We start from the raw sequence: 24,299 nt of genomic DNA, 5'->3' as shown, positions 1-24,299 counted from the left end.
TACATACATACACACATATATATACACATATAGAGTGTATATATTTAGTATAGACACGCTGAGCTGGTCTTCATTAATCAATTTATATATTGCTTAACCGCGAATAAGCGCGAGAGAAGTTTAAAGAGCAACAAACTATAATTGTTAATTCCATCTAACGTTATGTCATTTTGTTATCGATTATGATGAAGTCTTTATGGGAAAGGATTTAATTCGATTAATCAGGTATTTATAGAATTATCTTACTCATCATTGATAAATGTAACATAACAATGAACGGAGGGTACTTTCCATTGGAGATATGGAACTTTACAATGATATTCCTGTTCAAATATTTACGTTTATAGTTCTCAGATTAATTTATTTATAGAAGGAGTGCGCGGATTTACTTCGGAGATCAAAATTGCTTAAATTTCCACTTGAAAAATTAATTCTTGACTAAAATAAAAACGTATTTTTAACAAAGATGATTAATTTTCGAAAAAAGACAAATGTGCAAAAACATATATTTTAAAACAAATTTATGGATTTTCAAATAAGAAGATTACTTATTTACCAAAGTGACGAATTTTTAACCAATTACATACATCTTTAACAAAATAGTTTGAACAATGAATGCGGTGCTAGTTTCTAAAAATTGTAAACTAAATAGTGGAATTTCTATACTAAAATTAATTATATTTGAATCAGATTAAAAAAATTTTTAATCCTATTTAACTTCCAATGATAAAATTGATGTGCCGAATTCCTGAAAATAAAACCAAGAATCCACCGATCAAATTTAGACAAACACCATAAAATGTCCGTGTTGAAGTTAAAAAAAAATTCATGAAAAAGAAAAGAAATTTTTGTTTTTGCTTAGAAAAATAGAAAAGAGGAAAGAAAAATGAGATGGCAATCAACCAAATCCTCTACCATATTTTTTTTATTTCGATCGTCTTTATTATTATTATTATTATTATTATTATTATTATTATTATTATTATTATCAAACCACAATAAAAAAAAACATTTCTAAAAAATAATCACCAAAGTTTCAGCACTCATACAGCACCCTTATCAAGGCAAAAAAAAAAAATATTCGAGCAGGCAGGAACAGCAACGAAAACAGAAAGAGAGCATCGCAGATTCGTTGCTGCTCCTGCCTGCTATAATTTTTGTATATACTTTTTTTGCCCTAATAAGGGTGCTGTATGAGTGCCGAAACGTTGGCGATTATTTTTTACAAATTTTTTTTTTATTGTGATTTGATATTAATACAAATAAAAAAGACGAAAGAAATAAAAAAAGGAAGGGGATTTGGTTGGTTGCCTTCTCATTTTTCTTTCCTCTTTTTTATTATTGGCAGAAAAATAAATTTTTTTCTTTTCTTTTTCACGAAGATCTTGATCTTTTTTGAAATTTCAACAGGGACATTTTATGGCGGTTGTCGAAGTTTGGTCGTTAGATTCTTGTTTTTATTTTCAGGAATCTTGCACAATAATCTCTAAACTAAAAAAAATGAATTATTAAGACGTTTTTAATAAAAAAAAGCGAAAAAAACACCTTTTTTTTACAAAATTCACAAAAAGATATATCAATTTTCAATCTAAAAAGATTCATTTTTATCTTACAATGTAACAGTTGATATTTTAATTGAAAATAAAGAACAATTTTTCCTAAAATATTAATTATTAACAAAAAATTTGAATCTTGAACCAAAAAATTGACTTTTCACCCAAAAAGATGAATCTAAAAAATACACATACATTTTTAACCAAATAGGTCAACTTTCCACCAACTTGTTGATTTTCATTGCATTTTCAACCAAAAAAGGTGATATTTCGACAGAGAAAGATACACTTTCACTCAAAAAAAAAAAATTTCGGTGAAGAAAGGAAAAACTTTCAATTAAATTTTGCATTTTTAAGCCAAAAATAAAACTTTTCAAGAAAAAGTTGAATTTTCATCCGAATACTTTAATTTTTTAAATTAAATTGCTGAATTTTCAACAAAGGAATTTAACTTTAAGCCAAATAATAATAAAATATTTAATAAAATAAGACGAATTCTGAACTAAGACTAAGGCCTGAAATCATTTAATCAAAAAATCATGAAAAATAATTTATGGTAATTAAATAATGAATTAGTAATAATTATTGATACAAATTGCAAGACTTTATTTATTTCAGATTAATTAGCAATTATTTACATTTCGAAAAGTAGTTTAATTTATTACTCAACAAGCTTCATTTGAAATATCTTTTAAGCAAACTTAATTTTATTATGTAAAAGGGGATGCAGAAAATCTTAAGAATCCTAAATGGGGGTGGATGGTGGGCCCCAATAATTTCTGACCTAAATTTTATTTTTCTAATTATTTGTTTTAGGTTTGCATTAAAATTCCTCGAAATCCCTTGAAATCCTTTTTATTATTTGGAAATCCCCTAAAAGATATCTTAAATCTTTTGGCATCTTACGAAATCCTCTAAAATGTGTGAGCGGATTTTTTTGAATTTTTGTACATCTTTTACAATCCTTTCAAATCCTATAAGATAATCGAAACTTCTTCAAATCTTTTAAAATAATCTGTTCGAATTCCATAAAATATTCTAAAATCCCATGAAATCTTTTAAATATTATAAAATCCCATTACATGTTTAAAATTCCATAAAAATTACATAAAATTGGTAAAAATCCCAGAAATTTCTCGAACCATTTCGAAATATTATGAGATGTCTTGGAATCACTAAAATTTCCCAAAATCTCATAAAATCCAGTTAAATCAATTAAATCACTTCAAAATCTTAAAAACAGTTAAAAATCCTTATAATCATTTGAAATCTCGTGAAAGCCTTAGATTCTTATAAAATTCCTGTAAATCTTGGAAATCCTATTAAAATCCCCTGATATCCTTTAAGGTTTGTCAAGATATTTCGGCATCTCTTAAAATCTCTTTAGATATATTAAAATAATTTGCAATCTTTTAAAAACCATTAAAATTCTTCGAAATTCTTTAAAATCCTTTTTATAATATTTAGAAATCCTTCAAAAATTCTGTCAAACCTTTACAAATTTCACAAAATCCTCTAGAATCAGTAGATTTACTTTCGAATGTTTCGAAATCTCCTAAAATCCTCGAAATACTTCAAAATATTAGAAAATCTCTGAAGGACTTTTAAAATTGATTGAAATCTTTAAAATCCTGGAAAATCTTTTCGCATCTGTTGAATTCCTTGCGTTCGAATGGCTAAAAATCTTTTGAAGTCCCATTCAATATTTTAAAATGTATAAAATCCCTTTTTAAACCCTGTACATCTTCACGATTCTATAAAAATCTTTAAAATCTTTTTAAATTCCTTGAAATATTTTCAAACCGAGGAAATATTTTTTAATCTTTCCTAAAAACGTATGGCATTCTTCAGAATCTGTGAATTATTTGAAATCCCTTAAAATCCTTTGAAATCCGGGAAATCTTTAAAAATATTAGGAGATTCTTTGAAATCTTTGAAATCCTTTTAAATTCCTTGAAATATCTAAAATCCGAGAAAGTCTGTCCGGATGTCATAAAATCTCTGAACATCCTTTCTAATATGCGGAAATAATTTGAAGTTCTGTCAAATTTTTTGAAATCTTACGGTCTTATTTCAAATCCGAGTATACATGTACTTTGGATTATGTCTGAGATTTGGTGAAATCATTAAAATTCATTTAAATGTCTTAAAATCCGTTAAAATTCCTTAAAATTTTTCGAATTTTGAAAGATCCCTTTGAATCTCCCGATTCTCTTTAAATCTTTTAACATATTTTCAAAAACAATCAAAATCTTTTAAAAGCCATTCAAGTTTCTCGAAATTCTTCGAATATTTTATATCTTAGAGAAGCCCTTTGAAATTTTGTTGAATCCCTTGAAATCTTATGAAATCCTCTGAAATATGTGAATATGCTTTGAAATTTTTTGAAATTTATCAAAATCCTTAAAAATTCCGTGACTTTTTAAAAAATATTTCTACATTTCTTAAAATCTCTTCAATTCGATAAAAACCTTTGGAAATTTGTTTAAGAGTGAAAATATTTGATTAATTCTTGATATATTATATAAAAAATATAGACTTTTACGAAAAGAGGGAAAAAAAATCATTTAAGAAGAATAAACGCACGAAATGAAATCGATTGATTAAAATCTGATTGAAATATTTGTAAATTATAAAGTTAATTCCTACTTTAATAATTACAATAAAATTTAAAAAGATTTCAGCTTAAATGCTTAAATCCTAGGAATTTGTTATATATTTTGAATTAATTTAAAATAAACTAGCCTCTAATTTTACGGACACAAGGAACTTAATTATTCTTGAAAGGATTGCTGCACGTCTACATTATTTCTTTTCGAAACTTGAAACAAAATTTTTTGCAAAGTAAAAAAAATTCAATTTTTTGTTCCGTTTCATACAAAATTTATTTTTTTCGAAACTCGAATTATATATATTTAAATTCTTATTAATTGAAAAGGAATTCTAATTTAACTTATTTCAAAACAGAAAAATTCGAAATTCTTTATATTAATAAGACGTGATTGCTTTTATTAAACATTTAAAATTCTTGAAGCCATTCAATCCAAATATTATTCTATTGAAAATTCGATATTTTATCAAAAATTTTGAAACATTTTTTTTTAGGGTGAAAAAAAACCGAAAATGTACAAACCGAATTAGGGAATAAATTAAAGATGAATTTAAAATAAATTTTTCTATATAATAATATTTTCTGGTAAATATTTCTGTACTTGAAATGGTAAACATATTATTTTGGACAATCAACGAAAAATATTAAAAATATTTCTTAAGGCAAAGTGAAAAAATAGTATTACTAGTGGCTAACTAAGAAAAATTAGTGGAATCAGTATAATCGTTTTTAAACAGTATTAAAAAATAGTGCTATCATTAAAACACTATCAATAGTGATGAAAGTATGTGTCCCGTGTTTGCGCAAAAAGTAAAAAAAAAAAAGAGAGATTTTGAAACTTTTCTGTTTACCCATATTTCAGTGTCTCGTTAAAATGAAAAATAAGTATGAAACTCGCAAGTTTAGTTTTTTGAAAATCGAATATTCATGTCAAACTTAATACAATAAGAAACATTTCGTATTGCCAGAAAAGTATCATTTCCTTGACCAGATGACCTGGTTTTTTAAATGAATTTATCTTGTGCAGAAGCTATTTCGTCGTTGAGAAAACGACCCCCGCCTCTTGCCAAAAAGACGTCCATGAAAAGAATTTATGATGAAGTATTGAATTGAGTCGACCCTCTAAGGTCTGCTGACTAATTTTAAGAAATTGAGTAAATTTATAGCACATAATCGAAATTTTCAGAACTCTTTAAAAACTTTTCTGAAAAGTCATTCATGAGATTGATAAGGAACAAAATTTTATTTTAAGCCTGACATTTTTATATTCAATATACTATAATACAGAGTTGAGCAGATTTTTACAATTGTTTTTTTTTTCAAATTATTTTTTGTCGACATGTTAAACAAACTCTAAATAAACTAAGAACTGAAATTATCATTGGGGCTGTATTTAAATAAGGCGAATTTAGTATTCAATTAATATGGAGTTTATTGATTATTGTCCACTAGATTCCAAAAATATTTTAAGAACAAAAAATTAAAACAATCAATTAACCCCTTTCGGAAAATCTTAACTTGAATGAAAAAATAAGTGCAGAGAGAAAATTCTAAAATTAATCTAATCGTTTGAACTAAAGAAAAAATTCGTGGATTAGCATAAAAAAAAGCAAAAGAAAAAAAAACTTTTTTGAAATCGGTTAATGTCTCCTATTCTAATTTTTGATTCTAAATTAAAAAAAAAATCTTCTTGGTTGCAGAATTAGGGAAAAATTTTTTTAGGTACAGTTTTCACTATTAAATAATAATAGAAGCTTCAAAATTTAAGAACAATTGTTTAATTTATAATTTTTCGAAGTGTTGAAAAGAACATTTATGCATACATTTTAGAGACAGCTGAATAGGCTAAAGGGAAATTTCTTCAATTTAAACAACAACAAACAAACATATTTTATTTTTCTTTTTTCGAACAAACATTTTTTTGTGACCTAGGAATTTTTTTTACGATTTCGGAACGTTTTAAATAATTTTTTGTTCTTGGTATTAAAATAATAATATATTTATATCGCTTATGACAACAAAATCTCAGGTTCAGTATAATTAACTTTTTCTAAAAACAAGGGTGCATTTCATTTTTGTTCGAAGAAAAAGAGACAAGAAGCTATTAACAGTTCTCCCAATTTTCCCTTTTTTTAGGAATTCAACTCATACATTTATTTACTGAAGCTAAAATGTTGATAATAATTTTAGCATTTTTATTCCGCCCTAATAATACTCGGATCCACTATTTTAAAAAAGGAACCAAAATATTTTAATTTTATCTTGAAATGTTTGTGGTATGGCAGACATTTTATGAAAATTTTCACATTTCAAATTAATTAATGACAAAAAGTGAATTTTTACAAAAAGCATTAAAACAATTACTTTAATTTATATCTTATAAATTTATCAGGTTATCGGAGAATCAGAATAAACTAAAAATGGGGAAATAAATTTTAGGCAACATTTACAATATATTTTTAGGATAATTTTATTATTTGTTATTGTTTAAATACTAAAATTGACTTTTTCAAAAAGAGACCCAACGATTATTTCGAATTTTTCTTAAAATACGTGTGGTATGGCAGAAAATCATAATAAATACGAAAAACCAGTAATCGAAAATAGTAGGCAACATTGACAACATTTTTAATAAAATGTTTATATTTTAAATTAATAATACAAAAATATAATTTTTCTAAAAATTATTAGATCGATTTTTTTAAATTTTGGTCTTAAAATGATTACCGCATATTAAAGAGAAGAAATAAATAATATTAATAAAATAATAACATTGACTTTTTCCAAAAAGAGAGAAAAGATTATTTAAAATTTGTTCTTCAAATGTTTTTGGCATGGTAAAAAACCATAATCAATATAAAACTGCAGTGAAAAAAATATAAGGCAACATTGAATATCTTTTTCATGAAATTATTGCAGTTAAAATTAATTTAAAAAAATCGATTTCTTTAAAAAAGGATTGGATCGATTATTTTAATTTATGTCTTAAAAATTTTGTGGGATTTCGGAGAAGTATACTAAATAAAAAAAAATAAGGCGAAAGGAAATTTTAGGCAACATTCATCACATATTTTAAAAATAATTTTTGCATTTTTTAATAAATAAATACTAAACTTAAATTTTTTCAAAAAGAGACCCAACGATTATTTTTAAATTTTATCTCGAAATGTTTGTGGTATAGAAGAAACCACATTATGTATGAATATATAATGAAAAAAATTGGGCAACATTTGATTATCTTTTTAGTGTCTTTTTTCAAAAAGAGACTTAACGATTACAATTTTTATATTTCAAATTAATTAAATACAAAAATTCATTGGAAAATTATTATTATTATTATTTAAAATTTTGTCTTGAAATGTTTGTAGTATGGCAGAAAACTATAGCCAATAAAAAATCCTAGCGAACAAAAATATTAGGCAATATTTACTGTCTTTTTATTCTAAATTTTAAAATTCAAATTAAGTACAAAAGTCTAATTTTCTAAAAAGTATTTCATCGATTATTTTAAATTTTGCTATATCATTTTCGTAGCTTGACATTTAAGCTAGTAGTGTGTGAAATCACTTTTTGTAATATTAAACACGTTAGCAACATAATTTTTTCACTACCCAAAGAATATATAAACAATAGCCCTGTTGAAACTTTTTCAACATCTATGAAAACGATATTCAGTTTAAACAATTATTTTAACGTGAACATCAGTTTTTATAAAAATATATACGATTTATGGCGGATGTTGAAAATGCTTCTTCATTTAAATTATTACATTTTTTTCTCAGTACAATGAGAAATGCTTATTTTTATTAAAACAAGACGGATGCAGAATAACTTTCATTAAAAATAGAATATCCGAATAAAGGATGAGAGTAATTAAATGAGTAATTAGCGAACTTCTAAGTAGATCGTGAAATAATTACGATTCAGAATAAAATAATGCTTTATAAGAGGATTCAGAAAGGATTCTTTCAACTGGAAGTATGTTAACAAAGAAAATGAAGTTGATAATTGGAATAATTAAAAATAATTTATTTAATTTTTATACTGATTATGGTTTTTGTTATACCACAAATATTTCAAGACAAAACCTAAAATAATCGTCGGGACTCTTTTTGATAAAAGTTTCTTTAAATAATTATTTAATAAGGAATGCAACACATTTTTTCAATATTGTGCTACTTTAATGTTCGACGAACATTTTAAAACAAAAGTCAAAAAAATTGACTCAATCCGTTTTTAAAAAAATCGATTTTTGTATTTAATTGATTTGAAGTATAAAAATTTCATTTTTAAGATAATGAATGTTCGCTAATATTTTTGTTCACTCGATTTTCATATTCATGATGTTTTTATGCTATACTACAAACATTTCAAGATAAAATAAAAAATAATCGTTGGGTCTCTTTTTGAAAAAAGTTAATTTTACTATTTAGTTAATAAGGAATGCAAAAATTATCCTAAAAATATGTGGTGAATGTTGCCTAAAATTTCCTTTCGCCTTCTTTTTTTTTTATTTAGTATACTTCTCTGAAATCCCACAAAATTTTTAAGACATAAATTAAAATAATCGATCCAATCCTTTTTTAAAGGAATCGATTAAAAAAAATTCATTTTAACTGCCATAATTTCATTAAAAAGATATGCAATGTTGCCTAATATTTTTTTCACTGCATTTTTATATTGATTATGGTTTTTTACCATGCCAAAGACATTTCAAGAAAAAATTTTAAATAATCGTTTCTCTTTTTGAAAAAAGTCAATATTATTATTTTACTAATAGTATTTATTTCTTCTCTTTAATATCCGATAATCATTTTAAGACCACAATTAAAAAAAATCGATCTAATAATTTTTAGAAAAAGTATATTTTATTTATAGTCAATGTTGCCTACTATTTTCGATTACAGGTTTTTCGTATTTATTATTATTTTCTGCCTTGCCACACGTATTTTAAGAAAAATTCAAAATAATCGTTGGGGCTCTTTTTGAAAAAGTCAATTTTAGTATTTGAATAATAACGAATAATAAAATTATCCTAAAAATATATTGTAAATGTTGCCTAAAATTTATTTCCCTATTTTTTGTTTATTCTGATTCTCCGATAACTTGACAAATTTATAAGATATAAATTAAAGTAATTGTTTTAATGCTTTTTGGAGAAATTCACTTTTTGATGCAAAATCCTGTTAAGCAAAACAAGAATCCAACGATCAAATTTGGACCACAACAAATAAACGAAAACCAAAAAAAACCCTATTGTAATCTGAAAAATGAGAAGGCAGTCAACCACATCCCCTTCCTTGTCTTTTTCCTTTATTCGTCTTTTTTATTTTTATGACCATCAAATTACAATAAAATAAAAATCATAAATAAATAAATAAATTTTGCATTACCAACGTTTCGGTACTCTTACAGTACCCTTATCAAGGCAAAAAATTTTCCATTTTGCATTTTGCATCAATTTGATTATTGGACGTTAAATGGGATTTTTAATTTGGATTTTGGCCTAATTTAAATTTCATAAATTTTAATTCACTTTTTGTCATTAACTAATTTGAAATGTGAAAATTTTCATAAAAATATGATAAATGGTGCCTAATATTTTTTTCATTGGATTTTCATATTGATTACGTTTGTCTGCAATACCACAAACATTTCACGATAAAATTAAAATATTTTAGTTCCTTTTTAAAAATAGTGGATCCTAGTATTATTAGGGCGGAATAAAAATGCTAATATTAATATAAAAATTTTAGTTTCAGGAAAAAAATGTATGAGTTGAAATCCTAAAAAATCGAAGTCTTTACTTTGATTCTTTAATATCCCATAAACATTTTAAGACAAAAATTAAAAGAATCGAAAATCTAGAGCAGCTCTTAAATTGGATATCTAGAATTTACGAATGTTGGGAATTTTTATATCGCTGAAACTTTTGATGGCTGTCGAAAACTTCTCGAGAGAATTTCTCGAGAGTATAACGATCGCGATTGATAGCTGAATGGAAGAGCATCTTACCTTTAGGGAAGCCATGTCGGACACGGATCGATGCGTCTGAATGGTTTCTAACTGGTCCAGGCACCAGTCTAGCTCCTCTAACGTTTCTACAGCCATTTTCACGTAAGGCTCTTCTGGAATAAACAGAAAAAAATTTTTTGAAGTCAAATTTAAGTGAAATTTAAAACTTAAGAAATTAATTTATCTGCCCCCCCCCCCAAAAAAAAATTCGCTTACTTTTCGCCCCTTCTTTCTTAGTAGACTATTGTGTGCGCGCGCATGCGCGCGCTCACTTTTATACTCATTTTTATCATTTACTCAAATTTGTAATAACAATTTCTTTCTTTAAATTTTCTGAACACTTATATTCTTGTTCACATATTACGTAAAGTTATTTCAAATACCTAAATAAAAATATATTTTTAGGATTTTTTGATATTTTTTTAGTTATACACATTTTCAAATTATTAATAAGGAAAGAAGTATCAGCAGTTTTTTTAGAATTATATGAAATTTAGAATTTTCATGAGACAATTAGGAAAGATTTTTAAATATTTCAGATATGTCAAAAAAAGAATGTAGAAGATTTAAAAAATATACATTTTATTTTACAGGATTGTACAAGTTATTAGAAAAATTTTAGCCTTTTCGAAAGATATTTAGGGTTTTTATAATTTCAAAAAAATGAATCTATGGAAAGACTCTTGAATTCCTAAAAATATTTGTAAATGAATCCAATTTTTCTTGAAATTTTGAAAAATAATTTAAAATTTAAAAAATTAAGCTCAAAATCTTCAGAACTTTCTTATAAATTTGAAAAAAACTTATAAAAGATTTTTGAATATTTCACATTCGTCAACAAAAAATATAGATTGAAAAAATAATATTTTAAGGGATTTTACAAAATAATAGGAAAAGCTCGAACCCTAGTTTGATGTTGTGAAAAAATTTGTCATCTAATAATTAATTGATTTTTTTCATAAATTATAACATAAAAAGCATTAAACAATAATTTTCTGTTAAACATAGAAATAATTTGTACTCTACATTTACTTTTAATATCACATTCATTTTTGCAAATTTGTTTTATTGATAACTTTTGATACTAATTTCAGAAAAAAAACGTATTTCCATATGATTTGAAAAATCGAATGCAAATACATATTTCAGTACATCAGAATCATTTGAAAAATTCTCTAATTGAAATAATATAACAGAAAATATAAATTAACTTTCAATATTCAAATCATATTCAATATTCCATTATAGAACCTTTAAGTCAATAACTAAATTATGTTACTTCAATTTCAGGAAATAAGTTTTAATCTTTATTTACTTTAATAATCAGAAAACATTAATTGGCTAATTATCAATTGACCATTTTACAAAAGAAAGACCATTAAAATATAATTCTAATATTTAATTACATAATCTGAGAGGAAATAACATATTTATATTACTTTATATTAAACAATTTAAATCCAATCTTTATGTACTTTGATATTTTATTAATAAATTTTAATTTATATTATAATATTATTAAACTTAATGATTTCACAATATATCCATTAATTTAATAATCTTTTATATTCTTTAACAAAATTAGATTTCAAGATAAAATTTAAAAAATTATTCCTGTAACATTAAATAAAACAATTTAAAATTTATTGAAATTATATTTAATCTTAAATTTGTAAATAATTTTAAAATATGAAATATGAATATAATATTATTATAAAAATCATAAGCATGTAAAACATAATATTATCAAGCTTTATAATTTGAATATATATAAATCATGAAAATATTATTATTATAACTAAAACGTGAAAAGAAAAATTTTGTCAATCACTCAATTATGTAAAATTTAGAATTAATATAGCGTCTGCTACTTGAGGCTAGCTATTTTTGACACATTTAACTTTTGTGACAATTTGTGACATTTCGGTGCCCCCCCCCCTCCTCAAAATGTTATCTGAAATTTTCATTAAATTCTCTAGGGAATTTTTTTTATTTGACAACATTGATATGATTTAAAGATTAACTTTGGCGGCAGTATTTTTCGAAGGATTCTTGTGTTTTAACCAGTTTTGAAAACACTTTCTCTTCTTCTCGTTTTTTTTGCTTAAATTTAAACTGAACTAATATAACCCAATAAGAAAATCCAACTATTCTTTTTGTAAAAGTTAATTTTTATTTGGTTGAAAATGGTAACATTGTGTTTTTGTTTCGGAAATCATCCCGCTAGGTTAGAAATTAGACTATTTAGTTGGAAATTTAATTATTTTGTTGAAAATGCAACAATTTTGTTTAAAAAGAATCTTCTTTTGTCAACACTTCATCTACTTTCATTTATTAGTAAAACTAATTTGTTAAAAATTCATTTTCTTGATTGTAAATTCATCTACTTGTTTGAAAATTTGAATATTAGATTTTTAGAATAAAAACTTTTGAGTTAAAAAATTATGTTTTTGGTTCAACTCTTATCTTAAAAATTAATTTTTTTAAGATTCATAATATCATTAATCTTCTTGCAGAAAAATGCATCCTTTTTGTAGAAAATTTGACCATATGATACAACATTCATTTTTTTAGTAGAAAATTCAGCTACTTAGCTGAAAGTATAAATAATTTGTTAAAAATTCATATTTTTTTAAAGGTACGCCTCCACGGCTAAAACTTTCACTAACCCTTTTTTAGAAAATTAATCTAGGGAGTTAAAAAATCATCTTTCAGGCTAAACAATTTGGTTTAGAATGCGTTTTTTATTTATTATTACAGTCGAAAATTTACCTCTTTTGTTGAACATGTATCTATTCAGTTGAAAATTAATTTTTTAGCATTAAAAAATTTAACTAACAATTCAACTATTCCATTTCTGGTTCGCTTTTGAACATTATTTATTGAAATTGATTTTTCCTAGTTGAAAATTCTTGTATTTTGGTACGAAATTTGGCTGCTTGGTTGAAAGTTCAACTACATTGTTAAAAATGAACTTTTGTTGTTGTAGATTGGTAGGAAATTAAAATATTTGCTTGAAAATTCTTTTTATTTTTAGTTTATAATTCATCTTCTTTGTAGAAAATTAATCTTCCGGTTAAAAAAATGAACTTTTTCGTTGAAGGTTCAAATATTTGATGAAATGTTAAAATCTCTTCGTGAAAATTAATTTCTTTTAATAAAGAAAATTAATTGATAAATAATGTTTTTTAAAAATTAAAAATGCATGCATTATATTGAAATGTCGTCCTTTTGGTTCAAAAATGCAACTGTTTCGTTAAAAATTAATCTTTTTTGGTTGTTGAAGATGTCTTTCTTTTGAAAAATCAACTACTTGTTTAAAAATTGAAATACGTTGTAAAAAATAATTTTGATGTTAAATGTTTATCATTTTAAATAAAAATTTCATCTCGTTGGTTGAAAATTAACTTTTTTTATTAATATGTATTTTTTCGAATTGAAAGCTCATCCGTTTGGTAGAAAATTCCTCTTTTTGACTTGAAAATTCAACATTTGGGTTACAATTTTAAATGAACTCTTTATTTCATTCAAGTATTTTTATTGTAAATTTTTGTTCTAAAATTAATTGTTTATCTATAAATGTAGACATTCGATTTGTGGTTCATTTTTTTACCTTCATAAGTTGAAAATTCAACTACTTTGCAGAAAATTCATCTATTTTGTTGAAAATTTATCTATTTAGGTACAAAATTGATCTCGTTTATTCAAAATTCATGATTTTTTTGAGAATTCAACTATTTTGTTACGAAATCGTATTCTTTCGTTCGAAAATGACTGATTCTAATTTGTTCTTGTTGTTTAAAATTATTTTTTTAATTGTAAACTTATCGATTCCGTTTTTTGATTAAAAATTAATCTCTTTTAGTTGAAACTTCAACTATCTGGTTGAAAATTCATCTTCCTTGATTGAAAATTAAATTTCTTGTTAAAAATTCTTCTCTTCTGGTTTAAAACATTTCTAAAATATTTGGATTTTTAGCCTGAACAAATGATCTTTTTTTTTTAATAATTCAGCTATTTGTTTGAAGAATTCCATATTTGGTAAAAAATTCCTAATATTGTTTGAACTCAACAGCTATATGATTCCTTTTTTTGTCGTTGAAGATTATTTTTTTTTAATCGAAAAATAAACACTTTCATTTTTGGTTGGAAACCTCTCTCTTTAGTTGAGAATTCATCTCTTTCCTTGAAAATGTATCCTTTGGTAGAAAATTAATCTTCTTGGTTCAAAATTCATTTTTTTTTAAAACAAAAATTCAACCTAATTGTGAAATTTTTAGACCAAAAAGTCGAATTTTATACAAACAATTCAATTTTCAAACCAAAGAGATAACTTCAGGACCAAAAGTATAATATTAGTCTTTTCAAGTGAAAATAATTTATTTTTACCAAAAAAGATATGAATTTTTAATCAATTAGGATAAGTTTTCTATTAGAAAAAAAACGAATCTTCAACACAACAGTTGAATTTTCGACCAAACAAGAGGAATTTTTAACAAAATAGTTGAATCCTTAATAGGAAAAAAATAATTTTTAAGCAAACAGGTGCATTTTAACCAAAAATGATGAATTCTCTAATCAAAGGTAAATATTTAATGGAGAAAGATTTTTCAGTCAAAAAATAAAAAAAAATCAACCACATTGTGGAATTTTTAAACCAAAGGGGATAGTTTTCTACAAAAAACTCGTTATGAAAGTCAATTTTTTTCTCTTAATCTTGCAACTTTATGCAGATAAAAAAAACAACAGAATTCCCTGTTTTAATTTAGAAAAAAAATTAAAAACCAAAAAGCACTTCCGGCTCAATAAAAATAAATATAAAAAGTGACCTTTTTTAATTAAGAAAAAAATTGATTACTAAATTTTCCTTCTGCCTGCTCAAGAAAAATGGTAGAACTTTGAATAATCGATCTACACTAAATTGTTGAAGCCTTGAAAACTGTATTTAAATTCTTTTCAATGTTAAAAATGAATAAAGTTTTTAGAAAAAACAACCACCAGACGTCGATATCTGAATGTTTCAAATTAAGATTTCGTTTTCGATTATTAAGAAACATGGATTTGACGTTCGAATTGTACTTATTTTTTCAATTTCAGAAATTTAAATTTACTTTCTGAAGCTTTCATAAAAAATGCCACTTTCGTTAAGTCCTTATCTCGACAAGCTGAATTGCGCACTTATCTCTTATAAAGTGGTGTAATTTGTCAGTTGGAGTTTAAGTGAATAGGATGGTTCAGAAGAAGTTGTAAAATATCAATATTAAAATTTTAATTTTAATTTGAATATTAATATTATTATTATTATTATACCATTAAGCCATTTTCTTTTGCAAATCTTCGATTCATTGCCATAACAAACTTATCATCTGCTAACGCTAACCCACGTACCCTCACTGTCCCGAGATCGACACCTTTTTCGTCGAAGAGGGCCATTCTTAGACACTCGTCCATGAATATAATAAATAATCAGAAGGAAATAACGTAAAAATTGATCATTTATTTGTTATTTATATCAACGTAAAAATTTTGATATCGGTACAAAAGATAAAGCAAATAACACTTAAAATGTGTTTCAGAGAGTATAAGAAATTTTTTAACTACAGGTCGAATAGTTAAATTTTCAAGCCAAAAGAGTTAATTTTTTGAAGAGAGTTGGAATTTCAAAGCAAAATTTAAATTTTCCTCTGAAAATTTTTATAATTTTGATCCAAATGAATTAGTTTTTTAACAAAATAATTTAAAATTGATGAAAATAGTGGAATTATTGACAATATTGATGCATTTTCAACTAAGAAGATTATTTTTTGTTCAAAGCACGAATTTTCAGCCAAATAAATGAGTTTTTTTTATAAGAAAGATCGATTTTCAATTAAAAATGTAAATTTTGAAAAAAATGCAGTAGTTACTTTTTAAGAGGATAAAATAATAAAATTCAACCAAAGAGTTGAGTTTTCAACTAGAAAAAAACTTTTTTAATCCAGAAGATTTATTTGATAAAAAATATGAATTATTCACAAAATAGATGAAACTGCAACAAAATATTTGAGTTGCCATCTAAAAAATATAAGTTATTCAAACAAATTACTTAATTTAAAGAAAATAGTGGATTTTTTAACCAAAAGTTGAATTTTTTTTTTAAAAGTTAAATTTTTGCACAAAAAGATTTTTTTCATCAGGTTGATTGATTTTAAATCGAATAGTTCAATGTTCAATTCGAAAGTATGAAATTTTAAAAAGTAAGTTACTTTTTTACCAAAAAATAAATCTTTAAAATAAATAATTACATTTGAAATAAATGAATTGAATCTTCTACAAAAACACTTGAATATTCAACAAACAAAAATTAATTTTTTACACAAAAAAAGACAATTTCTACAGAAAAATTTGACAATAAACAAAAATGTTAAATTTTTCAAATAAAAAATCGAATTTTGAATGAACCAGATGAATTTTTAACACTAAGAAAAAATTTTTCAACAAAAAAGTTAATTTACCACCAAACAGTAAAATTTGTATCCAAAAAAGCAATTTTTAATAAGGCAGTTTAAATTTCAGTTAATTAGTTGAAATTTGAACAAAAAAAGATGACTTTTTAACGAAATAAATCAATTATCAACAAAATAATTACATTTTCAATCAAATGGAAGGTTCTTTGACTAAAAAGATTAATGATTGCTATTCAAATAGTCACATGTTTAATAAAAAAAATGCATTTTCCACTAGAAAGATTAATTTTCAATCGAATCGTGAAATTTTTAATTCAAAAAGACAATTAAAAAAGATGAATTATTTAATTTAATTATCAAATTATTTGATTGAAAATTAAAATAATAAATTTTGAAATAAACTAATAATTATATTTTCAAAAAATCGTAGAATTTTTTACAACAATAATTAAATATTCAACCAAAAAATTGAAATATTTAACTAGAAATATTAATTTTCTGTGGAACAATTCAATTTTAAACAAAAATGTTGATTTTTCTAGACAAAAAGATGAATTTCCAAAGAATATGAATTTTTAACAAAAAATTTGGAAAAAAAGCAATTTTTAACAAACGATCTCTACTTTAAACCAAATAGATGAATTTTCAAATAAAAAGAATTATTTCTCAATCAAATCAATATGTTTTCAATAAAGTAATTAAATTTTCAACAAAATAGCAGATTTAAAAAAACCCAGATAAATTGCTATTTAAATAGTTAAATTTTTATTTAAAAAATTATAATTTGAACCTTAAGATATGAAATTTCAAAAACCAAATTAATTTTCTACCGCAGAAACACAATTTAAAATAAATATTGATGTTTAAAAAAAAGTTGAATTAAAAAAAATTGGGACATTCAGAAAAAAAGATGAATTTTCAAACAAACAAAATGAATTTCGTTCCGAAAAATTTAATTTTAAACAAAAATGTTAAATTTATAAACCAAAAAGATGTCATTTTATTCAAATAATAAATTTGTCAGCCAATATGATGAATCTTTCACGAAGAAGAACATTTCTCAATAAATGGTTGAATTCTCAAATAAAAAATACGAATTTTCTATAAAAAAGTTTAATATTTAACCTGAAAACAGAAAATTTTAATAATCAAGTTATTTTTTTTCAACGAAAAAATAAATAATAATAATAAATTTTAAAATAAATAGGTAAATTTTTAACAAAATACTTAAATTTTATATTAAAATAGTTGAATATTCAACCAAAGAGATTATTTTTCTGTAAGACAATTTAATTTCAAACAAAAAAGTTAACTTTTCAAGTCAATATTATGAATTTTCTACCAACCAGTTGAAATTTTAACAAAGCACATTAATTCTCAATAAAATAGTTAAAATTTTAACTAAAAAGTCAAATTTTTTACTAATAAAATCTTAGAAAAGAAAAATAATGAAAATTCAACATTTTGCACCCTTCAATTCATCAGAAATACTAATAACAACAAAATTCTCTCTTTTAATTAAGAGAAAAGGTGACAAAATTACAAACATTCTAGGTAAATATGAATTTTAAAAACAAAGAGTCTAAAATTATAAACAAAAAAATCCCTCCCTTATAACTAAATAAAAATGGTAAAAATAAAAAAATTTTCTTTTTCAATTTAGAAAAAATTTAATAATAAAATTGTTCAGGAAAGAGGAAATAATTTTCAATCTTTTGAATTAAGAAATAAAAATATTAAAAATTGGAACTTTTCAAACTCAAAAGCATTTGAAATCGTCCTCTTAAAAAATGACATAGGGGAAACCTCCCTAAAATGGATGATACCTGCTGTGGATAATAATTATAAAAAAATACTAATGTCTAAATTAATTACTTAAGGTAAATTAAAAGTTAAGACATACGCGCTAGTAAATCGAAAATTAAAATTATTAATTATTTTTCGTTTATTTGTGCTCTTAATTAATTATTATTGACTGCAAGAAATTTCCCCTAATTCGTTATCAGCCATTGCTTTGTAATTTTTTCATAAAAATAAATGTTAAAAAAAATAAGAAAGCAAATAGGGTCTTTGAAATGTACTAGAGATTACAATAGGAGACTAATTAAAGGTCACAATCGGATGAGCTCTCGAGGCAGAATCAGCTTATCTCGAGGCGAGATCAAAGTGGTTAGCTCTCTGGTTAAGGTTTACTAATTTGTATTACTCAGGCTATGTTATCATTGGTCCAATATTAATTAGTTTGGTTCAAATCAATAGAACAATTGAGAATTTGGTTCTGGTTTACAATCTCACTATACATTTTTATTTATTTTTTAAATTATTTATGTTCGCTGTTATGAACAATTAAAAATTAAAAACAATTGAATTAAATATTAATAATAATAATAATTATTATTATTATAGCAGACTTCACAACACAAAATTCGTATAAAACAGGGCAAATAGGGCGATTTTTCAAGACAATAGGGAATTAATTCTTTTACATAAAATTAATTTCGTTACTATCCTTTTTTTTAGATTTCAAGTCAAAATATATTGAATTTTGAACAATAAATATCAATTTTCAACCAAGTTCTTTTTTTATAAAAAATATAAATTTTCGATCAATAAATATGAATGGTCAGAAAAGCAATTGAATTCTGGAATCAAAAAGATGAGGTTTTAAGCAAATAGTTGAATGTTAAAAAAAAAAGGAATTTTTAACCAGGAAATTAAATTTTTGATCTGCGAATAAAAATTTTCAGGGAAATAGTAGAATTTTGAACAAAATATTTTACTTTTAATTCTAAAAGCATGAATTTTCAAACAAGAAAGAGTTTTCAGTAAAGAAAGAGAGAAAAAAATACTTAAATTTTCAAGCCAAAAATGTAAATTAAAAAAAATGAATTTTGTGACAAAGCAGTTATTTTTAAACCAAACAGTTAAATTTAGTACAAAACATTTAAATTTTCCTTCTAAAATTGTAAATTTTCAACAAAAATTAATTTTTTAAACAAGTAGTTACATTTTCTATAAAAATAGTTTCATTATCGTTCCAAAAAGATGAATTTTGAACCAAGGAAATTAATTTTCTACAAAACGGCAAATTTTTTAACAATTACATGAATTTTTAACCACAGAGTTAAGTTTTTAATCTGCAAATAAAAGTTTTCAACCAAATAGTGGAATTTGGAACAAAATACATAAATTTTCAATACAAAAAAATGAATTTTCAAACAAGAGAGATTTTTCAGTCAAAAAAGAAAAAAAGAACCAAATTATTGAGTTTGCAAGCCAAAAATATATATAAAAAAAAATAATTTTCAACTAAAAAGATGAATTTTGAACCCAGAAAAGACCAATTTGCAACCCTAAAATATGAATTTATGACAAAAAAGTATTTTTTCAACTAAATAGTTTAATTTTGTACAAAAAAGTAAACTTTTAAATCCAGAAATATAAATTTTTAACAAAAAAGTAATTTTTCAAAAGGTGGAATTTTGAAGAAAAAACAGAAGAATTTCTACTGAACTGTTACATTTTTAACCAAAAAAGATTACATTTCTGCCAGAAGAGATTAATTAATTTGAAAAAAAGAAGCTATTTTCCAACCAAAAAGTTACGTTTTCTACCCAAATAGATTTATTATATTTTCATTCCAAAAAGATTAATTTCTATCAAGGAAAATGAATTCTCTACAAAAAGACGATATTTTCAAGAAATTACAGAAATTTTCAAAAAATAGCAGAATTTAAAATTACACTGGATCAATTTTTAACCAATGAAATTAATGGACATACCATAATAAGATACCCAAAGAGAAGAGTTTTCAACAAGAAAATCCTTTTTAATCAAGGAACATGAATCTTCATTTAGAGTTGCATTTTCGAACAGAAAGGGTGACATTTTTATAAGAAATTTAAATTTTCAAGCTGACAAAGATAAATTTCGAACCTGATTATAAAATTTTTCACAAAAAAAGATTCAAATTTCATCAAAAGCAGTTGAAATTTCAACCAACAAGTTACATTTTTGAGCCAAAAGACGATTTTTTATTTACAAAGTTTAATTTGTAACAGAAAAGTTAATTTTCAACCAAGAAAAGTGATTTTTTAACGATAAATGAGGAATTTTCAATAAAAAAAACAACTGTTCAAGAAAAAAGTTAAATTTTCATCAAATTAATTGAATTTTCAATAAAATAGTAGAATTCTTTAATAATTAGTCAGTTGCAGCCTAGAAATAGGAAATTCTAATTTCTATGAATATTAGTTAATTTTTCAACCAGATAGTTAAATTGCTACGTCAAAAAGGGACATTTTTTAGAAGAAAACAGAATTTTAAAAAAAAAGTTTATTTTTAACAAAGAAATGTGGATTTTTTTTTTAAAAATTGACTTTTATAAAAAAAAAGATTATCTTAAAAGAAGGATGTTTCAGAAAATAGTTACATTTTCACCTAATGAGTTATCTTCGAAATAAATAAAATTTTAACAAAGAAAGTTGAATATGCTGACTTTTCAACCCAAAAAATAAAATTAAAAGAAGCAAGTTGATTTTCTAACAATTGGTTAAATCGTCCAATAAATAATAAATTTTTTAACTAAACAGTTAAATTTTTGACACAAAATTATGAAATTTAAACAAGCAACTTAAATTTCTACCTAATAGTAATCGAAGTAATGGAATTTTCTATAAAAAAATGAATATTGAAACCGAAAATGATAACTCTTTAACCGAAAATAATAATTTTAAATAAAATAGTTCAATCCTCAACTAAAACCAATTAATTTTCATTATAAAATAGAAATGTCGAATAAAAAATAAAACACTTATATTTTAAATTACAAAAATTAATTAAAATATTTTTTTATCAGGCGTAAAGAAAACGAATTTTTAATACAATATTTGAATCCTTGACCAACGCAGATTAATTTTTAACATAAAAGTGAATGTGTTTTTATGACAATGGTTAAATTTTCAACAGAATAATTGAATTTTTAACCAACTAATAAAATTTTTAACTAAAAAGATAAATTTTCAAACAAAAATATAATAGTAGACTTTCTAATCAAGGAGAACTTACTTTTAACCAAAACTAGCTTGATTTTCTTATTCGGTTTTTGATTTATTTCATTCTTATTCAGGCGAAAAAACAAGTAAAGATGGAAAAAGAAGTTTATTAAAAACGTGGGAAGAAAGAGAAATTCTTTCTAAAAAGGGAAAAGTATTTTGTTCAGTAAGCTTATGACCATTTTTTGATTCATAAATAAATTTTTTTATGTCAAGTCATGCTGGTATGAATTGTGTAATTCTTAATTAATTAATTAAGCAATTATTACCTCCGGGCGCCAGGATCCGTGGCTGAGGCGTATTACTACCCTGGGCTGCACTACTCCTCCTCGATCTATGCCAAAATAATAAATTTTGTTAGAAGATATTTTTATCGAGTATGAATATTTATTTTATGCGAAAAAAAAAAGATTTTGATCTTCTGTTGAGGATTTTAGAAGACAAAAAACCAAAGGTATCTTACTGGAATTGATACATTTACGAATCTTTTATACAGAAATTTTGTGACTGAAGAATGATTACTAGAATATTATGAAAGCAATAAAGATAAATTTCAAGAAATAAATTGAACCTATGCAGTATTTTAAATCAACAATTTTAGTACTTATCAAACATCTGCAGGATTTGTACTTGATTTATTCCTTTGCAGTTTTCCAAGGTAAATTAATTTCCCTCGAGATTTAGGAAATCGATTCAAGAAGTTTGGGTCAAACTACCAATTCCGTTATCTCGTCAATTCAAGAAGTCCATTGCGTTTTTTTAGTAATTAATTCTGTGATTTTGCTCTAGAATTTGCCTTAAATGTAATGTATACATTTTTTTGCAATATATTTAGAATAAATATTTTACTTTTATAGGAAAATAAATTTTTCCCCTCTTATTAGGAATATGTTTTGAAAAATAAACAAATAGGAAAATAAAAAATAAGGAAAATGTAAAAAAGCAGAACGAGAAGAAGTAGGAATAAGAAAAGAAGAAATAGGAAAAGGAGAAGGATCAGGAAAAAGAGAAAAAGCAGAAAAAGAAGAAGCAGGAAAGGAGCAGAAGACAGAAAAGAAGGAGAAGAGGGAGATGGAGAGGAGATTACGGAGATAAGAAGCCGGACAGGAGGAGCAGGAGAAGATGCTGAAGACATAGAAATAATATATGGAGAGTCAAAAGGCGATAAGGATCAAGAGAAAGAAAAAAAGCAGGAGAAGCAGCAGAAAAACATGCAGAAGAAAAAGAAGACGAATTAGCAGAAAAAGGGAGCAGGACAAGAAGAAGGAGAAAGAATAGGTAAAGGAGGAGGAGAAGAAAACGTAGGAGAATGAGAAGAGAGAGCCAGAGGATAAGAAAGAAAAGTAGCAGGAGAAAAATTATACAAAGAAGAAGAAGGAGCAGGAAAAGGAGAAGGGATAAGAAGAAAACAAAGAAGCAGGAAAAGTAGAAAGAATAGGAAAAGGAGCAGAAAAAGGGGAAGAAGCAGAGAAAAGAGCATGAGACGGATGAGGAGGAGAGGGAGAGGAGGAGCAAGCTAAGGAGCTGGAGACTTAGAAAGAGGAGTTGAGGGCGCAGAGGAGAGACAGGAGCAGGGGAAGGAGCAGAGGAAGCGCTAGGAAAAGGAGCAGAAGTAGCAGGAAAAGGTGCAGGAGAAGAAAAAGCAGGATGAGCAGCTGAAAAAAGAAACATGAGAAGAAGGAGAAAAACGAAAAGGAGAAGAATGATGAGGATATGAAGGCGAAGAAAAAACCGGAGAAGGAGTAGAAGTAAGAAGAATACAAAGAAGCGGGAATAGAAGAAGGAATAAGAAAAAGAATAGAAGTAGAACAAGGAGCAGAAGACAGAGACAGAGGAGATGAAGATGGACAGGATAAGAAGCTGGAGATACAGGTGGAGGAAATGGAGCCAGAGGGGAGGGGGATGAGCAGGAAAAGGAGCAGGAAAATGAGCAGGAAAAGTTTTATTGAAAAGAGGAGCAGAATTATAAGGAAAAGGAGACGATGGAGAAGAAGGTTAAGGAGAAAAAGGATGTGAATAAAAAGTAGAAAGGGTTAGGAGAAGAAGCAGGAGCAGAAGAAGGATTAGGGAAATGAGCGACAGAATAAGGAAAATGAGCAGGAACCGGAGACGGATAGGAAGAGCAGGAGACGGAGCTGGAGGCATAGGAGGAGGAGATGCAGACAGAAAGGAGGGGCAGAAGCAGGAAAATGAGTGAAAGAAGCAGAAGGAAACGGAGCAGGAGAAGAGGCAGTGAAAGGTGCTGAAGAAGAAAAAGCAAAAGAAAGGAACAGGAGAAATGGGAGAAGGAAGATGAGGAGAAGGATAAGGAGAAAAGGGAGGAGATTCAGGAGAAAAACGAAAATTAAAAGTAGAAGTAGGCGAATAAGAAGAAGAAGCTAGAGACGTAGGAGGAGATGAAGGGGAGAAGCATGAGTAAAAAACGGAGGACGAGAAACAGACGGAAGAGGAGCAGGAGAAGAAGGAAGAGGAAAAGGAGAAGAAAAAAAAGGAAGGAGCTGGAAACGGAGAAGAAGAAGATGGAGACGTAGGAGCAGGAGTAAGGAGAAGAAGCAGAGATAAAAGTAGGAGAAATAGGAAAAGGAGCAGAAAAAAGAGAAGGATTAGGAAAGTAAAGAGG

General features: G+C 25.2%; 1 protein-coding gene across 15 annotated transcripts in view; it reads right to left on the bottom strand.

The window, feature by feature from the left end:
- LOC117175996 (cAMP-specific 3',5'-cyclic phosphodiesterase) overlaps positions 1-24,299 on the bottom strand; it is an 873,036-nt gene that overhangs the window by 162,661 nt on the left and 686,076 nt on the right. For all 15 annotated transcript variants that reach the window (XM_033365929.1, XM_033365928.1, XM_033365927.1 and 12 more), the window contains 2 exons: positions 21,949-22,013; positions 10,180-10,292 (listed from right to left, as the gene is read on the bottom strand). In XM_033365929.1, coding sequence (XP_033221820.1) covers positions 10,180-10,292; positions 21,949-22,013 — 178 coding nt within the window. The remainder of the gene's footprint in view (positions 1-10,179; positions 10,293-21,948; positions 22,014-24,299) is intronic.

Source organism: Belonocnema kinseyi, chromosome 7 (assembly GCF_010883055.1).
Source record: "Belonocnema kinseyi isolate 2016_QV_RU_SX_M_011 chromosome 7, B_treatae_v1, whole genome shotgun sequence".
Classification (NCBI taxonomy): Eukaryota; Metazoa; Arthropoda; class Insecta; order Hymenoptera; family Cynipidae; genus Belonocnema; species Belonocnema kinseyi.
Note: the sequence above shows the minus strand (reverse complement) of the source record. Positions and strands in the feature narration are given on the sequence as shown.